Source organism: Olea europaea, chromosome 18 (genome assembly GCF_002742605.1).
Source record: "Olea europaea var. sylvestris chromosome 18, O_europaea_v1, whole genome shotgun sequence".
Taxonomy (NCBI): domain Eukaryota; kingdom Viridiplantae; phylum Streptophyta; class Magnoliopsida; order Lamiales; family Oleaceae; genus Olea; species Olea europaea.
The window spans coordinates 10,130,155-10,148,508 of record NC_036254.1 but is presented as its reverse complement, the minus strand read 5'-3'; the positions used below and the strand labels follow the sequence as shown (position 1 = coordinate 10,148,508).

Below are 18,354 nucleotides of genomic sequence, written 5' to 3'. Positions count from 1 at the left end.
GAGGGATTTTTCTTTGTAAAGCCCCAGGATCCCGACCATCCTTTTAGCCCGAGGTGGGAGATCCCTAGTAAGGATAGGTTTAATGAGGGTCAGGGGTATTTTGAGGTTCTAGAGAGGGACAGATTAAGGTTAGTTAACCATGACCCCTTGGCAAAGAAGATCAATTATTTGCTCGAGGATGACACCCTCGACCTTGCAAATGTAAAAGGCCTCGAGGGTATGTCTTTTACTTTTTAAGCTCTATTGTCGTATTCTTGACGTCGAGATCATGATAATACCTTGCGATTTGTTTCTTACAGATCTAGAGATGTCTTTTGATCCTTCCAATTTGCTGGCCAATGTCCATCATAAGGCCAAGGGGCCGATGTCCAAAGCCCCGGCCTCAAAAAAGGGGAAGAAGAGGGCCAGGCACGCCGATGTTAAGGTGCCTGAAGTGGATCTTAAGAGCTCGGCGCCTCCTAGGGGTCAACCTTCGATGTCAAGGAGCCCGACCTCAACGCCTCATATGAAGTCGAAATATCAAGATTGAGCTTGGGGCTGTTATGGTGTCGCGGATTCAGGCTTCGAGCCTATTTCAGATCATGCCCTCGAGGAATACATGGAGTGTGCCCTGGTGAAGGACCTTGTCGAAAGGTTCGAGAAGGAGGTCAACATTAATGAAGGGGTCAAGACACTGGAGGCTTTGACCTTAAGGGTAAGATACTGACCTTAACTGTATTTTTTATTTATATCTTCTTTGATCGAACTGACTTCGGACTTCCTTTCCTTCTTTGTACAGACGCTGAGTGTAGCGTGAGGTCTTACTTTGAATGGTATCAACATCTCGAACAAAATGGAGGAGGTTTTAAAGGAAAAAGAGTGAGCTAAAAAGCGAGCTCGTGACGTAGAAAAAGGCTCTCAAGACTACTGAGGCTAACCACAAGAAGTCCCGAGAGGATCTGGAGACATTCAAGGCTGAGGTCGAGGAACTTAAGCTCGAGCTTCTCCAGTCCCAGAGGAGCTTTGGGGAAGAGCTGGCAAAGGCTCGTGATGAGGCTCGAGCTCAGGTTGTTGAAGACTTCAAGAAGTCCGACGAGTTTGGGACCCTGTTGGGACAGTACGGGTCGGGCTCTTACCATTACGGGCTTCGCCTTGCCCGTTCTTATCTTCGTACGAAGATGCCTGAGGATTTAAAGTCCCTAGAATTTGAAGACAGTGAACAAGCTTGCAGGGAAGCTCGAACTTTCGGCTTCTGAGGTCAAGGACGATGGTGAAGAGGAAAATGATGATGGTGATGGAGATGACGCCGGGACTGGCGATCAAGGGAACAATGTCAGGGTTGTAGATATCGATTAGGACTTTAACTTTGTTTTAAAAAATTTTGTAATATTGCCTGAACTGGGCTGATACTTTTGTTATTAATTTCATCGAGCAGTGTTCGCGCACATTACTTTGTTTTTAATTGATGAATGTTCGTGCACACTACTGTTTTTAATTTAATCAATGAATGTTCGTGCACAATACTGTTTTTAATTTAATCAATGAATGTACGTGCACATGTGTTTGTGTGTTTTCAATGCACCACACAAACACAACGCTTTTGGACTCGATCAACGCTTTGGTGCTATGCACGAGCTCGATTCTTGATGTAGTCATTGGGCCTGCGGGTCGAACCAGATGATGAGTTTGAGCTTTTTAGTTGCTATAATTGGGGCCTTTTTAGCTCAAGGTGTCTTGTGTGAAAGGCACGGGGCTCAATTCAATCAACATTTTCACCTTAAACACAGGCATGTCTTAGCTCGATTCTTGATGTAGTCATCGAGGTCGAACTTAAAGGCCTGTAAGTCAATTCAGATGATGAGTTCGAGCTTTTACTTGTATAAACTTTAGGTTTTTGAGTTTGTTTCCAGGTTGCAGACGGGGTCGGGTTCGATCTTTATCATGTGGACAGGCCCGACCCCGAACTTGGTCGATATTGATTTTAAATGCAAAATAGTTTGGGGTTCGTGACCTCGGGTTGTATTATACTGCATGCCTATAGCACGTCGTTAATGTTGAAGAGTTGGCTACATGCCCGAAGCACGTCATTATGCCAGAGTTATTAGTTGCATGCCCGTAGCACGTCATTACACTAATGTTAAAGTGGTTGCATGCCCGAAGCACGTCATTATGCCAAAGTTTATTAGTTGCATGCCCATTGCACGTAATTACACTAATGTTGAAGAGTTGGCTGCATGCTCGAAGCACGTCGTTACGCCAAAGTTTATTAGTTGCATGACCGTAGCACGTCGTTACACTAATGTCGAAGAGTTGGCTGCATGCCCCAAGCACGTCGTTACGCCAAAGTTTAAATAGTGCTAAGAAAAGAAAACTTTGAATATTATTAGGTGCTCAAGGGTACTTAGCCCGAACTACTTGAAAGCAAAAAATGCTCAAGTGTTCATAGCCCCGAGCTACTTGAAGGCAAAAAATGCTCAAGGGTTCATAGACCCAAGCTACTAAAAAATGAAAATAAGGCGGGCGTGCAAGCTCTTGTGTGATGCTATTGCTATTCTACTTGTAATATATTTTTAGGTTATCCACATTCCAAGGCCTCGAGAGTGAATTTCCTGAAGCATCTCTAAGGATATATTCTCCTCCTTTGATCCTTCGTATGACTTTGAATGGCCCTTCCCAAACCGGTCCAAGTTTACCTGGAGGGTGTCCAGCTACCTCTGGTCTTCTTAGAACCAAATCGCCACTCTTAAATTCTCGGGACTTGACTTTAGTGTTAAAGTACTTTGCCATTTTATTTTGGTAACTAGCAGCTCTCAGTGAAGCTTGCTCTCTTACTTCTTCAAGTAAGTCAAGATGTTCGGTTGTTCGGTCTTCCATGTCGAGTTCAACTCTCCTTAAAGTGGAGAGACTGACTTCGATGGGGATAGTGGCCTCTAAGCCGAAAGCTAACATGAAAGGAGTCTCGCCTGTTTCTGTTTTATGAGAAGTTCTATATGCCCATAGTATGGAGGGCAACTCATCGGGCCAGTCACCTCTGGCATTTCTGATCCTGGTGCGAAGGTCCTGAAGTATGATCCTATTTGTCACCTCAGCGAGGCCATTGCTTTGAGGGTGCGATACTGACGTCAGACAATGGTCGATACTGAGATTGACACAGAAGTTTCTGAATTGTGAATTGTCGAACTGCCTTCCATTGTCTGTTATAATTACTTTTGGTATTCCAAACCTACATATAATCGACTTCCATATAAATGATCTGAGCTTGGCCTCTGATATTTTTGCTAGGGGTTCGGCTTTTACCCACTTTGTGAAGTACTCAACTGCTACCACAGCAAATTTTAATTGTCCTCGGGCCATTAGGAAAGGCCTAAGGATGTCAACTCCCCATTGTTCAAATGGTGCTGAATAACGGATAGAGGTCAACTCTTCTATAGGGGCATGTATAGCATTACCAAACCTCTGACACTTGTCGCATCTTTTGACATATTCAGCTGCATCTTTTTTTATAGTTGGCCAGTAGTATCCATACCTTATTAATTTGTAGGCCAAGGCCCTGGCTCCCTGGTGATTTTCGCATATTCCCTCGTGAACCTCAATCAGGGCTTGGAGAGACTCGGAAGGCTTGAGGCATCTCAGAGAGGGGAGTGTGAGACTTCGTCGAAACAGCACCCCTATAATCATGCAATACCTAGCAGCTTTGGCCCGAATACTTCTTGCGGCGCGAGGTCAGGAGGTAGGTCTCCATCACTTATATACTCAACTATTGGATCAATCCAGGAAGGCTCATGGTCAATGTCCATGATGCTCGGCTTTGTGTTTATGCTAGGCTCTGTGACAATCTTGATGTGCGCTGTTTTGTCGAGTCCATCTATCCTCATGAAAACGAGTCTGGATAGTGTGTCAGCTTTGGAGTTATCTGCTCTTACTATTTTCAATATTTCACAACTTGTGAACTGTCTTTAAAGGTCATGCACTTTTAGACAGTACAAGCTCATCTTTTCTTTCAAAGGATCCTTCAATCTGTCCAACAACGAGCTGTGAGTCACTGAAGACTCTGATGTGCTCTAATTCCAAATTCCTGGCAAGTTCGAGAGCAATGACCACAACTTCATATTTCGCTACATTGTTAGTTGCTTCAAACTTAAACCTAAGCGTACATTGAACTTCAGTGGTCTTGTCCGGGCTGATGATAATTATCCCGGCCCCCGAGCCCGAGCTGTTCGATGCCCCATCAACAAATATTTCCCAAGCTTTTGAGGTCATGCTCGGGTTTTTTACTTCGGGCCTTTCTGTCTTTGGAGTGAGTTCAGTTATAAAGTCGGCTAGTGCCCGTGCTTTGATGGAAGGTCGAGGCTTGAATTCTATGTCGAACTTGCCAAGCTCGATCGCCCATTTTAATAACCTTCCTAAGACATCTGGCCTCTGAAGTATTTGCTTGAGTGGTTGATTGGTGAGAACTATTATGGGGTGAGATTGAACATATTGCCGCAACTTTCTAGCAGTTACTATCAAGGTAAGAGCTAACTGTTCTGCAAGGTTATATCGAGTCTCGGTGTTAAGAAGTACTTTACTGACATAGTAGATGGGTTGTTGCACCTTTCCTTTTTCCTTTACTAGTACCCCACTTACAGCATTTCGAGAAATAGCCAAGTAAAGGAACAAAGTATCACCAGGCTCTAGTTTGGCAAGAACTGGAGGTACAGCTAAAGTTTCCTTAAGCTGTTGGAAGACTAGATCGCATTCATCATTCCATTCAAAGCTCTTGTGGCCTCTCAAAACTTTGAAAAAGGGGAAACATCTATCCGCTGCCCGAGAGACAAATCTGTTCAATGCTGCTACCCGACCTATAAGCTTTTGGATGTCCTTTTTGCTCTTTGGAGATTCCATAGATATTAGGGCTTGGATCTTGTCTGGGTTGGCTTCTATTCCTCTATTTGTGATCATGAAACCTAGAAACTTTCCTGATGCTACCCCAAAGGCATATTTTGTTTGGTTGAGCTTTATGTTGTATTTCCATAGAGTGGAAAACATTTCTTCAAGATCAGTGATATGATCATCCACTTGTTTACTTTTGACCACCATGTCATCTACGTAAGCCTCAATGGTTTTTCCAATTAAATTAGCAAAGACCTTGTTGATTAGCCTCTGATATGTAGCCCCTTCGTTCTTTAAGCCGAATGGCATGGCCTTATAACAATAGATGGCGGAATCTGTCATGAATGAGGTCTTCTCTTGATCTTCTGTGGCCATTGGTATTTGGTGGTACCCTAAGAATGCGTCCAAAAAGCTGTACAATTTGTGACCCGAAGTGCTGTCAACGAGACTGTCAATCTAGGAGAAGGGATAGCTATCTTTCGGACATGCTTTGTTCAAATCAGTGAAGTCAATGCAAACTTGCCACTTTCCATTGGCCTTTTTCACGAGAACTACATTGGCGAGCCAATCAGGATATTGCACTTCTCGGATGAATTGTGTATTAAGGAGCTTGGCAATCTCTTCTCGTATGACTGCGCGCCGTTCGGGTGCGAACTGTCTTTTCCTTTGTTTGACAGGTTTGGCTCCTGGGTTTACATTGAGCCTGTGTACTGCAACCTCGAGGTCAATTCTGGGCATGTCTTCAACTGTCCATGCGAATACGTCTTGGTTTTGGGAGAGACAACTTATGAGTTTAGCCATGATGGTTGAATCAAGGTCACGCCCTACTGTCACCTTCTTACCAGGCTCGAGCTCGACCTCGACCAGCTCCTCTACCGGGGCGAGTCTCCCACGATTTTCAAGCTCGAGCTCGAGCTCTGAAAGCTGCATGACGTCGCCCTTTATTTTTCGGACACTAGTCACATAGCACTGGCGTGCCATGGTTTGGTTTCCTCGGACGATTCCAACTCCACTATATGTAGGGAACTTCATCGCCAGGTGAAAAGTTAAGATAACAGCTCTGATTTTATTTAGCAATGGTCTTCCCAGAATGGTGTTGTAGGCCATCGGATTTCGGACAACTTCGAAAGTTACGATATGGGTTACCTGTCGATCTTCAGATCCCAAAGTCATGGGTAATCCAACAATACCTTCAGGGGTGATGACCTCGCCACCAAATCCTTGGAGGAGTGTTTTAACAGGCTTGAGTTGTTCTACTGAGATATCCATCTAAACTAAAGCTTTATGAGACAGTACATTAGCTGCACTTCCGTTATCCACAAGAATTCTCTTAACCTCGAAGTTAGCTATGATAGCTGATATGACTAGGGCGTCATCATGGGGAAGTATATTCCTTCCAAATCCTTGGACTCGAAGGTGATATCTTCCGTATGAGCAAGATCCGTGTTGGAAGAGACTGGAAGCTATTTGGCATACTTCTTACGTCCACTGTTGGTGTCTCCTCCTGAAGCTGTTCCTCCGATAATAACGTTAATAGAGCCTGCCGTTGGTGGTTCACTACCACACCCTTCCTTTATGTTATTCTGCTTGTTCCTCAGGCGTTTTTCATGGCTAGTGTAAGAGCCCAAAAAAACCCCTCCTGATGAGGGCCTCAATTTGTTGCTTCAGAGCCAAACAACCCCTAGTGGTATGTCCGTGGTCCCGGTGGAAGTCACAATACTTGGTTCTGTCTCTGTTTTCAGGTAATGATCGCATTCTGGGAGGCCACTTAAGCTCTTTGAGGTCCTTGATCTCCATCAGGATGTTGGACCTTGATGTATTCAACGGAGTAAAAGTTTTCGATCAGGGGTTTTGTCTTTGCTTGACCCGAGGATTGTCGTCTCGTTGATTGGGTTCACGCGGTCTCTTATTATCTGGCCTTAGTAAAGGTGAAATGTCCTTTCTTGGGGTTAGAGTTTCTTCCATATTGATGTATTTCTCAGCTCGAGTTAGGAGGTCAGTTACTGACTTTGGGGGGGGGGTTTTGACAAAGACATCTTAAATGCTTCGCATCTTATAGTGTATATCAAAGCTGAGACCGCAGCTATAATATGTAGATCCGGAATCTGAAGTCTTTCTTTATTGAATCTGGTCATGAAATTGCGTAATGTTTCATTAGGTCCCTGGCGCATCTGCATAAGTGATGCCGCTATTTTCCTAATTCGCTTGCTGCTTGCGAAAAAAGCGGAGAATTTATCGGCCAAGTCTGCGAATGAGGCGATAGAGTTTGGCCCTAATGTGGAGAACCAATCTCTAGCTGCGCTTGTAAGAGTTTGAGGGAAGGCTTTGCATATTACAGCGCCAGGTGCGACCTGTAGGTTCATGATATCGGTATACATATTGAGGTGGTTGATAGGGTCAGTGGTCTTGGGATACTTGAACCTATCCGGAAGGGGGTAGGGCAGTACTTCAAGAGTAAAGGGAGTGCTAGGGGTAAAGCCTGTTGTCCCCTTTGATTTCTATGCTAGGCCTGCGGCAATACCTTCTTGGATGATTCTGGCAAGCTCCCCTGACTCTATCGTTACTGTCCGTGATGCTGCGGTCATAGGAGGTACACCCGAGGTTCCAACTCCATTATCAAGTATGTTTTGTGGAGCTCGAGCTTGAGCAGCTGCCATAAGATCGCCATCCGGTGTTGGTGTATGTGATGGGTGTGAGTTTCTTTGGCTTAATAACTAAGTCAATGTGGTAACTTGTTGGCAGAGCTCTTCAAAAGCTCCGGTGGTAATGACAGCCGGTGGCGGTGCTACCATCTCTGATGATTCCTCTTGAGGGACAGGATGATCTCCAGGGAGAGGATTTGGAGCGGATGAGCTTGCTGGTGGAAGACCTGATCGTGTATTCACCATGGCTTTTGGTAGCGCTTCCCACAGACGGCGCCAATGATGCTACCAAAAAATATCACCTGAGAGGTCTCAAGCTTGATGGTACAACTTCACTTTGATGAACACAATCGGTCTGTGAATATTTGCAACAAAGGCAATGAGGTGTGTGCTTGTCGCCCCTCCGATGCTTAAGTCAGATAAAGAATTTAGTGCGTGAGGTTATAAACTGAAGATAATGAAAACGTACCTTGATGTTGAGCCTTGGCCAAGTATTTATAGGTGTTGGTGGGGGAGCTGTAGAAGGATTCTATTATTGAAAGAGTCCTTTTCCCCTTAGGACTAGGTGTTGGAGTTTGATTAGAAGTATACTGTTAGAGTTCTAATCAGGGAAGGAGTAGACTTAGGTGGGGTCTATTTTTATTTTTTGGAGATTAAGTCGGTGGGCAGGGTTGGATTATAGATAACCCCGACCTTAGGGAAACCCTAACCTCAAACTGGCGTAACACATTAAGATCAACTCGGGCGTCTTAGGTCGAGGTTGAGCATCGTGGGCAAATTTAGGTCTAGTTCGGGGTTACCAATCCAGAATCATCACCCTCCTTGTCGACTTTGTGGTGGTGGGGTTGTAGCTTGAGATGGATCTACTTTCCAGATTAAACAGTTCGATTTTGATTTTTCATTTGGGTTCCATTTGACAGTGGTGAAGATGGTAGCGGAGGTGGTGGCAGCTGTGGATTTGGTGGCATCAACGGGCTGTAGGCGGCAATAAGTAGCCGGCTTTGGTTTTGGGTAGGGGTGGAGTTTGGATGGGGATAAGGTAGGGTAGGGGTGAAAAATGANTAGGCGGCAATAAGTAGCCGGCTTTGGTTTTGGGTAGGGGTGGAGTTTGGATGGGGATAAGGTAGGGTAGGGGTGAAAAATGATTATGTTTTTTTATTTAATTATTTTTATATAGAAAGAGATAAAGTTATTATTTTATCCTTATAAAAATAATTAATAATGAGTTGAAAATCATTTTTTTGATCAATTAATTGAACTCCTGAAAGGAGCGTTGCTAGCTCAAATTGAAAATAGGGTAAATTCTGCAAAAATTGAAGAGGTTAGTGATTGCTACTGCAATTTTTCCTTTATTGTATGGGTTGGTTGCCTAATTCTATCTTTAATCGATGATGAACAAAGCGAACGATTACTTGATTTGGGTCAATATTGCTCATCTCTACCTTGGGAAAGTGATCAAAACCGTGTGCATAATTTGGCATTAGTCACGACCATTCATTCAAGGCTGAATTCATTTCTTTAAGACAAGTTCTTTATTCAAAGAAATTAATTATCATCGTCCTACATTTATGTATTTAGATACTTAATTAAATCTATCTCTAAATTATCAACATCTCAAATGAAACAACTCGAACCTGTAACAAGTGTGGACCATCGAAAGTAGCTTGATTCATTTAGAGTTGCTTGTGGCTTGACTCCTAACTCCTTGGACGACTTTCGTACCTAGCCCACTTATTAATTGCCTATTGACCTTAATTGGGCCTGTTTCATTAAACTTAAATCTACCCCCCAACTAATATATATTGGTTTGCCCATTGTGACCGTTTGAATTGCAAAACCCTTGAGAGATAACCTAGCTACGTTCTTCTCTTCTGCTTCATGCTACTGTTTGGCTTAGCTTCTTCTTTTTCTGGCTTTCTTCAGTCTTTATGGATGCTACCTATGTAGTTGCAATAATACCTTTGTTTGTGCATTCTTTTGTGAATAATAAAAGAAATCGGAGTGAATAAAGTTGTAGGTGATTTTGTGTTGGTTTTTTATGGTGTCGATCAGTTTTGGTTTCAAACTGACCTTGAAAAATCTGTTTGTGTTCAATCTTTATAATTACATTTGGTCGGAGAAACGAAGGCCATACCCACACTCAGTAGGCAAATACACTTCTTCCTAGGCGACGCGTTAAGGCAATAGTGACACTTCTTCAAGGTAATGCATTAAGGCATTGACGGTCAGAGGCGACAATTTTGAGGAGCTCCCTTTGAACAGATTGCTCGTTTTTATCATTCTAAACGTGCTGATATCGATAACTTTATGTTTCAAGTTATATAGTGAATTATGGACTGTTTTGCCCCTGGACCCTCGTCTTGCGATCTTTGGTCAATCACGTCAGTACATTTACTGAAATTTTAGGGCAAATAGTGGTGGCCCTAAAACAACAGATTCACATATCTTGATTTTACGTACCTTTAGATTTGATTCGCTATGGTAAATTGGCTTTTCTCGATTAAATTTCAATATTAATGCTTCAATGTGTAAGGGATTGGGGGTTACCATGTGAGGTAAACATTGCTTGTGCTGGAAATTAGAAATTACTTGCTTTTACGTGATGAAAGTATGTATTTTGATAAAAATCAGTTTATTATCTTTATGATATACAGTGTGTGAAATCGTTTGGTTAAATTATCTCTCTGTTACACCGTTAATTCCACTAGAATATCTAAACCTTACCCGTTTGAATATTCCATTGATCTAAGATTGTGAATCTTACAAAACCTCGAGAATCTAGAATGGTGTATCTTGTCTATAACCCTAGGACTACTATGTTTAGCTTAATTGTGATTCTGAGCATTTTTTTTTATTCGTATAAATGTCACAATTTTGATTTGAGAATTTTTAACGAAAAAGGTGATTTTTCAATATGGCTACAATAGATAAGAGATATTTTGGTCCAACAAAAGTTTCAAAGGACATTGAAGGAATTTTTCTGCTAATTTTTCAAAAGAACAAAAAGAAAAAGCCAATGAGCTTACTTACATTTCAAATATTTTACACTTGTCAGATATCATTTTTAGAAAAGTTGGTAAACTTGATACCACAAAAGAACTTTGAAAAAAATTGGAAGACTTATCTTTGCTCAAATCTACTCCTAATAAATTGTACCTACTAGAAAGATTTTTCAGTTTTCAAAGATATTTTTTCAAAGGTTCTTAATGTCAACTCATATATTTTTAACAAATTTATTCAGGATATTGTTAACTGTGATGAGAAGCTATCTGAAACATATAAGACCATTATTTTGATAAAATCTAAGCCTAATTTATATAGGGAGGTTAAGAATGCGATTAAGTATTGTAAGGATACCTTAACACTCGTGATTATCATAAATTCCCTTAAGAGTAAAGAAATGAAAATTAAGGATGAAAAAGAATATAAGAGTAGTGATCTACATATGATAAAGAACATAACGAAGTTTAAGCAGATGAGTTTGGACAAGGCTCAAGATAGTAGTGACTCAAGTGATAAATGTGGTAAGAAGAAAGGCAAGGGTTGGGACAAATCCAGTGGTAGATGATGTTACAGTAGTGGTAAAGCTGGGAACTTTATTGGAGACTATCCCAAGAAGAAGGATAAGTAGAAATTTAAGATGGGAGGTGGGACGAATGTGGCTATAGGGTCGAATGATGAACCCCAGTGAGGTTCATAAAAGTAAACTTAGTTACTCCATGTACATTTGTGTGTAATCATTTCTGCATGTGTGTAATTGCTTAATTATGTTACAATATTAAATGTTGCATTTCAATGTGGTTGATGTGTACATTTGTATAAATTTGAGAGCTATTTGATTATTTGATGTAATCATTTGCATGCATAGTTGGTTGGGATCCATTAGCAGTAAGTGCATTATGTGTCTATTGGTGATATGAAGTATAAATGCCTTGGAATACATTAGTGGTATGTACTAGGGATGTGGAGTTTGCCATTTAGATCACGAATAGAGAGGTGATTAAATGTTAGAGTCCTTTATCTGTGAAAGGCCCTGGCTAGGTAGAGTGTTAGAGAGACACTTCTATCACTTCTATTAGATGGAGACCATTATAAACTTAGGTAGAAGAAGTGATGTGGTGACATAGGAATCCTGAGGACTTTGTATCTAATTGTGATTTACTAGTTAAACATGAGTTGAGTGATCCATCTAGAAGCAAAGTGGGCAATGACAGGGAATGTATTCTCGAGGTGTGAGCAACACGGAATGAGATATAATAAGCATGGTGAGATTGGTCAAAATGAATTCTTGTTTTGACTAAACAGTTATGGATGACTTAACAATTTCAATTCAAATCGACCTATCCGGTATATTTTCCACGTTCGTAGGAGTGCGTCTATGTTTTTGCTTTTACGAATATGATATTTTTTGGGCATTTCTAATAATATCAAGTCTTATTCTATTTTGTAATTTTTCATTTCCAAGATTTTAGCCCCGAATAGGAGACATGATCCCAAGCCAATTCTTAACATGTACCCCCTCTTCTAGGTCCATCACAAGGAAAACAAAAATCAAGATTTGCTTTATCCGGTATCAAACGGGAGCTACGAGCAAATAGAACACCTTTCAGGAGTATCAATACCATGACATGAATCGTAAATGCATGGATGTGATGTACCAAAAAATCCACGGTCCTTAACGGAATAGGTAACAAAGCCACTTTGCCACCCACTACTACTAAATCACCACCTCCCAAGTCGTGGCGTCATTTATATATTTGTTGCATATGCGTTGGCCTTTTATTGATTAACTTGGTGTTAATATGTTGTTCTGTGCCTATGTTATAATTTCATCACATATTTGTTTGCTCTTGATTGTTTGTTTTTATTATGTACTCTACTTGGGTGTTTTTTACCTTAGACTTGGTAAGTATATCAGGTCTTCTACTTGGGTGTTTTTTACATGGAGCAGGTATAGTGTGTGTTTCGAGTTCAAAACGTGATGGAAGGTCTGTGATCCTAATTTTATTGGTTACCTTTATTATACATGTACCAATTGTGTGTTTTGATTTTTTGTAGGTTTATTAAGCATTAAGGTGAAGATTTGTTGGGTTTTGGGCAATGATGTTAAATCATTAGTACTCATCGGTATTGACCAAATGATTGAAGTGAAATATCGACATCTCAGATGGAACAACCCAAACCTATAGCAAGTGTGGGCCATTGGAAGTAGCTTAATTCATTTATGCTCGTGGCCCGACTCCTAACTCCTTGGACAGCTTTTGTACCTATCCCACTTATTAATTACCTATTGACCTTTATTGGGTTGGCCCATTACTTAACCTAAATCTACCTTGACTAATATATATTGGTTAGCCCCTTGTGACCGTGTGAATTGCAAAACCCTTGAGAGATAACCTAGTTGCCTTCTTCTCTTCTGCTTCATACTACTGTCTGCTTGGTTTCTTCTTTCTCGGGTTTTCTTTAGCCTTTGTAGTTGTCGCCTATGTGGCTACAATAATACTTTCGTTTGTGCTTCCTTTTGTGAGTAATAAAAGCAACCGGAGTGGGTAAAGTTGTAGGTGATTTTAGGTTGGTTCTTTGTGGTGTTGATCGGTTTTGGATTAAAACTGAGTCCGAAAAATCCTTTGGTGCTCAATCTTCCGCTTTACAAAAACAAATTCTTAAAATTTCGAGGGTTGTGAGAATTGGATCCCACTCAGATTACAAGGTCTTCAATGAAACTTGGGAACTCTCCAAGTCACATTGTTTTAGTCGAACTCGAGATAGCAAACTTGACGAGTGGACAAACAACTATGAAATCATATTTTTAATAAATTTTGATAAAAAAAATGATGAAATTTATGGTTGAAAGCTGATAAAAGTTGTGGATTCTTATGAAATGTGATTGAGAATGAGTTTAAAAAAAGAAATGATTTTTAAAACGTGGGGATAAGGAGAACAACATATAAAATCAGATGTCCTAGCTACAATGGCATCCTCAATATCATTGAGAGGTGAACTTTTCACTGCTTGAATGGCATTTCAAACAATTAGATTCAATTTTGCCATCCCTCCCCCTTCATAATCTCTGCACGCCATTCTATTTTTAGTTTCTGTCACTTTGGTTTTGTGTGTGTGTGCGTGCGCAAGAATCAACAATTTTCTTCATTCATGGAAACTACAGATGTAGCTATTATTCTAATGTTGTTTAATCCAATTAAGGTCCGTAATCTTTCTCTCATATTGAACGTCCAAGTGAACTAGACAAAACAATATAAAATCTTATTTGGTTCGATTTTTTCAAAATTTATTTTCAACCGCACAATTTATGGGAACCAAAACTTTTATTAACTTTTAAGTTACATATTTCATTAACTTTTATTAAAAATTTAATTTTAAGTCAAACTAAATAGAGGCTAAAATTTAAATTTTAATAGTCACATTAGCAATTATTTGTAGTGAATGGAAGCAATAGTATATAAAATTGGAAAACCAAATTGAAATAATGATTATCTAACTTTGCCATTGTTTGACAATCATTTTCAATCATATATTCATATAAATGTATAATTGAAAATGAGTATGTAAAAAGAAAAAGAAAAGAGTTGTCAAATAATAACTGTCAAACAAAGATTTTGACAAATACAACATTTGATGATGAATATGCTTCCCAAAAAAAAAGAGTGGGACCCAAATGCCATATTTCCTAAAGTATGGGGACCTTTGATGTCTTTAAATTTAAATTCTGATGCCACTCATTTTACATTGCCCTTTTCCCAACACTTCACAGGTGGAACAATTTTCATTTCCGGAACCACTTCGGCATAAAATACACGAGCAACCGTCCTTTAGCCGGCCATGGCTTCTTTCCCACCTCCACCTCCACCTCCACCTTCACCTCCACCACCACCACAAAAACAACAAACCAAACGCTTCAGGTGATCTTCATTAAAGAAACAGACCAAGAAAGCAGTTTCTCTCAATTTTTTTTTTTTTCTGTTTATTTTATCAATTACAGGATTAATTAATTTTATCATTTATTTCGTTGCAGAGATTTATACAACAACACAGAGAGTCAGATTTCACCTAGAGTCGACACCCTAAATCTTCATGATCATCACACTCCCTTTATGCCTCCTTGTATTTTCTCTATTATTTCACTAATTTAATTACATTTCTAAGAATTAATCAAAATTAATAATTCCCATTTTCGTTTTATCCTTCTTGGTTTCAGTCCAAGTGGAAGGATTGGCACGTGTTCCTGTTCGAGAAGAAAACGAGCTGGATTTACAAGCGAATTTCGGGTTAGAGTCCAAGAAAAAGAGCCGGAAAGCGCAAGATTTTCTAGAGAACTCTAATAATAATAATTCCCAGATATCTTGTGTAGAATTCTTGCAGGCACAACCGGTATCAACTGGGCTCGGGTTGTCATTGGAGCCAACTGCGGCTCTTCTTAGGCTTGTGGGCGATGATCTTGATCGTGACTTGCAAAGACAAGGTGCCGAGACTGATAGATATATCAAATTTCAGGTGGGAAATTTCGAGATATTTCAGTTCTACATTTTTATTTATTTTGTGTCGAAGAAATGTTAAATTTTGCTTTGATGAGTTATCTAAATGTCTGCACGTGATTTTAAGTGTCTCAGTACAAACTTGAAATTGGAGAGTGAAGCTTTTAAGGGAATTCTTTTTCTAGTTACTTCTCGTGGTGTTTATATAGTTTATTTGTTAACTTGTGTTATTGCAATTGGAAACTATTTCTTGTATTGCATGGAATCGAAAACTGCCTAATGTTAAATTATGTTGTCTTTACTTATACATATCAGCATTGCTCAAAGATTGATTGAGAAGTTTTTGGTAGGCCTTTTAAGGGACCTTAGCATGATGTTGCCATTTGAAGATGTCTTTTTATGGATATTCATTCATCTTTGGTGCAACTTGACTGTCGGATGTGAAAGTGTGTGTGCCATGATGTGTCAATCGAGATAGAAGGATGTCATAATTGGAGTTTTAAATAAGACGACCTTTTGATATATTCACTTCTATGAATGGAAAATTGTTACACGAGTTCTAGTTTCATCTTTAATTTTAGGTTCTGTTGATTGACTGCAAGTTAAGATAACGTTCATATTGGCCTGTCCATGTAATCCATGGGTTTGCACATTCGAGTATTGCCACTGTGCTATGTTTCTAATCTTATTTGGGTAATGGCATTGGTATCATGTTTAACACTTAGTGACTAGTGATGTAACTTCTAATATAACCTTTCTCATGCAGATAATTAAGCTGGAAACTATGTGCATACATGTTAGCGTGCCTAATTAGTTCTGTGTAATTGAATATCTTTAAGTTTTTCGTGCTTTCTAGGGCGAGCAATTGAGGCAAACTATTTTAGAAAAGGTTCGAGCAACCCAACTACTGGCGATCTCATATGTTGAAAATAAAGTCCTGCAAATACTCAAGGGGAAAGAAGCAGAAGTAGAAGGCATCAACAAGAAGAATGTGGAGCTTAATTTGCTAATGAGACGACTTTCTTCAGAGGCCAATGCTTGGCAGCAACGGGCAATTTTCAATGAGAAAGTGATTAACACCCTGAAAATTAATCTACAGAAGGCTTATGCACAAAATATGGGCGTTAAAGAAGTGCATGGCGATAGTGAGGTCAATGATACAGCCTCGTGCTCTGTCAGTGAAATGAAGAAGTTGCTGACATGTAAGGTTTGTAGTGTTAATGAAGTGTGCATGCTATTGTTACCTTGTAAGCATCTCTGCCTGTGCAAAGAGTGTGAATCTAAGCTTAGTACTTGTCCCTTGTGTCAGTCTGCTAAGTACAAAGGTGTGGAGTTTCATATGTAGTCGAATGATATGAATATAATACAATGTTAGTTTTACATGCATTAATTGAATTTTTTACTTTGTAGAGCTGTTTCTTATCCTCTTATGATGGTAAGAGCATATTCGGCTAAGCTTAAAAAGTTTACTTTTAAGTTGATAAGGGAGTTTTAAAATAAAAAATTTGTGATCAAATGTAAACATAAGTTACTTATTTTGACAAGATGGTAATAGTTACTTTCAATAGAAGTAACTTGTTTTATGTGAGAACACCTCTCTTTAAGATTAGACAAACATGCTCTAAGACTTGTTCAGTTTTATATCTACTTTTAAAAACTCTGCTATTGACGGTTTACCATGCATTTATTAAGTTTTATGTAATAACACGCTGCTTTGCTACCTATTTTCATTTAGTAACTAATTTTTCTGGATTTATTCATAACCTGTTGGTATGAACTGATAATAATCAATTGTAATGGGAACTTTTCATAATAACATCTGTCATTTATGTGGTAAAGAAGTTTGTCTTTTGTTCTTTTGTTTTATGATTTTTTGGCTGCATAGATTGGTTATTGCATACATACTTTTGTCGGCTGAGTGATTGACATTAATACTTCATCGTATTGCATTTACAATACCGATTACAGCATTATGTACACGTACATATATAGTAACGTCATGCTGATAAACAAGAAATCGTTTATTAACTATTGGCTACTGTTTTATATTAAATTAAATTAACCAGCTTATCTAATTGAAAAGAAGAATACCATTGAGGTAAATGAAGGTTTGATGAGAGGAATGGAAGTGATTGACAAAGAAGCTCCTCTAAGTGTTCTGGTTGGTGGAGCAACTGTGGGACGAATTTTCAACGTGCTTGAAGAGCTTGTTGATAATTTAGGTCTTGTAGATACTCGCACAACATCTCCTATTCATATACCATTGTTCTCCTATGCAAAGTAATGGTTCTCTGTGATTTTTTCTACAGATCAGAGATTGTTCTTAAACAACTTGTGATTTACTTTGTCTATCCCTTTTGTTCTGCGCTAGTCAACGTGTCTTTGAGGTGGAGTCCCATTATTCGTTTAATTACATCGTCTGCTGATACTCTCTTGCTTAATCTGTACATGAAATCATTTATATTGCTTATTTTTCCGTGCTATACTTGGACCTTTTGCAGAAATAGAGAGAGAATCTTGATGTGTTACCATATGCTCCTGTTGTTGCGCTTACTTTTGAAACCAAATAACCATTATTTTGTTGAATTATACTCCTGTTGGTAGTCGAAAGGTATTAAATTTTCTGAGGTGGAGTCCCATTATTCGTTTAATTACATCGTCTGCTGATACTCTCTTGCTTAATCTGTACATGAAATCATTTATATTGCTTATTTTTCCGTGCTATACTTGGACCTTTTGCAGAAATAGAGAGAGAATCTTGATGTGTTACCATATGCTCCTGTTGTTGCGCTTACTTTTGAAACCAAATAACCATTATTTTGTTGAATTATACTCCTGTTGGTAGTCGAAAGGTATTAAATTTTAAGTGTTAAGATGCATGTAATCAGATGTTCAAATGGGGCAGCATCTAATATGCTTGTTCATTCCAGTACAAGGTTGTATTCTGTGTTTTTCCTAGAATGGGCCCGTGGATTCTTTTTACATATATATATTAGCATACATAAATCAATCAGCTTACCAATAACTTACTATATAACGAATTTTTTAGGGGGCCATTTTATGTACAAGAAAGGTGTGCAAAAAAAAAAAAATGTATTCTTTCTCCATTATAGTGGTAACCTACCATGGCAAGTGGACAGTTAGGCCTCATCTTGAGGGCAGCTGCAGAACCAGCACCCAGTGAGAGGGTGCGGCAGTCCGTGCTGGCTCCATCGGAATGTTCATCACCGCTGGGTCACTAGACCATTGCGGCGCTGCAGTTGCAGAGCCTGAGCTGAGATGGAAGTCTGGAATTTGAAGAAAGGGATGACCTTTTTCCCTTTTTTTTGGTTTGGGCTGAAGTTGGGCCTCTTTTTTGTTTAAAAACA

The 18,354-nt window shown here is 39.5% G+C and overlaps 1 protein-coding gene across 1 annotated transcript; it reads left to right on the top strand.

Annotated features, from left to right (window-relative positions):
* Positions 1-14,257: 14,257 nt before the first annotated feature.
* Positions 14,258-16,376, top strand: LOC111366470 (BOI-related E3 ubiquitin-protein ligase 1-like). Its single transcript, XM_022987225.1, has 4 exons — positions 14,258-14,413; positions 14,527-14,615; positions 14,710-15,005; positions 15,843-16,376. The coding sequence occupies exons 1-4, from the start codon at positions 14,334-14,336 to the stop codon at positions 16,329-16,331; spliced, it is 954 nt and encodes a 317-aa protein (XP_022842993.1). The 5' UTR covers positions 14,258-14,333; the 3' UTR covers positions 16,332-16,376.
* Positions 16,377-18,354: the final 1,978 nt, after the last annotated feature.

What these genes read in the sequence shown, in the direction of transcription:
- LOC111366470 (XM_022987225.1), top strand. Translation starts at nt 14,334, where the DNA reads ATGGCTTCTTTCCCACCTCCACCTCCACCTCCACCTTCACCTCCACCA. An exon ending in CACTCCCTTTATGCCTCCTT is followed by an intron (nt 14,616 to 14,709) that starts GTATTTTCTCTA and finishes TCTTGGTTTCAG; the next exon opens with TCCAAGTGGAAGGATTGGCA. An exon ending in ATAGATATATCAAATTTCAG is followed by an intron (nt 15,006 to 15,842) that starts GTGGGAAATTTC and finishes CGTGCTTTCTAG; the next exon opens with GGCGAGCAATTGAGGCAAAC.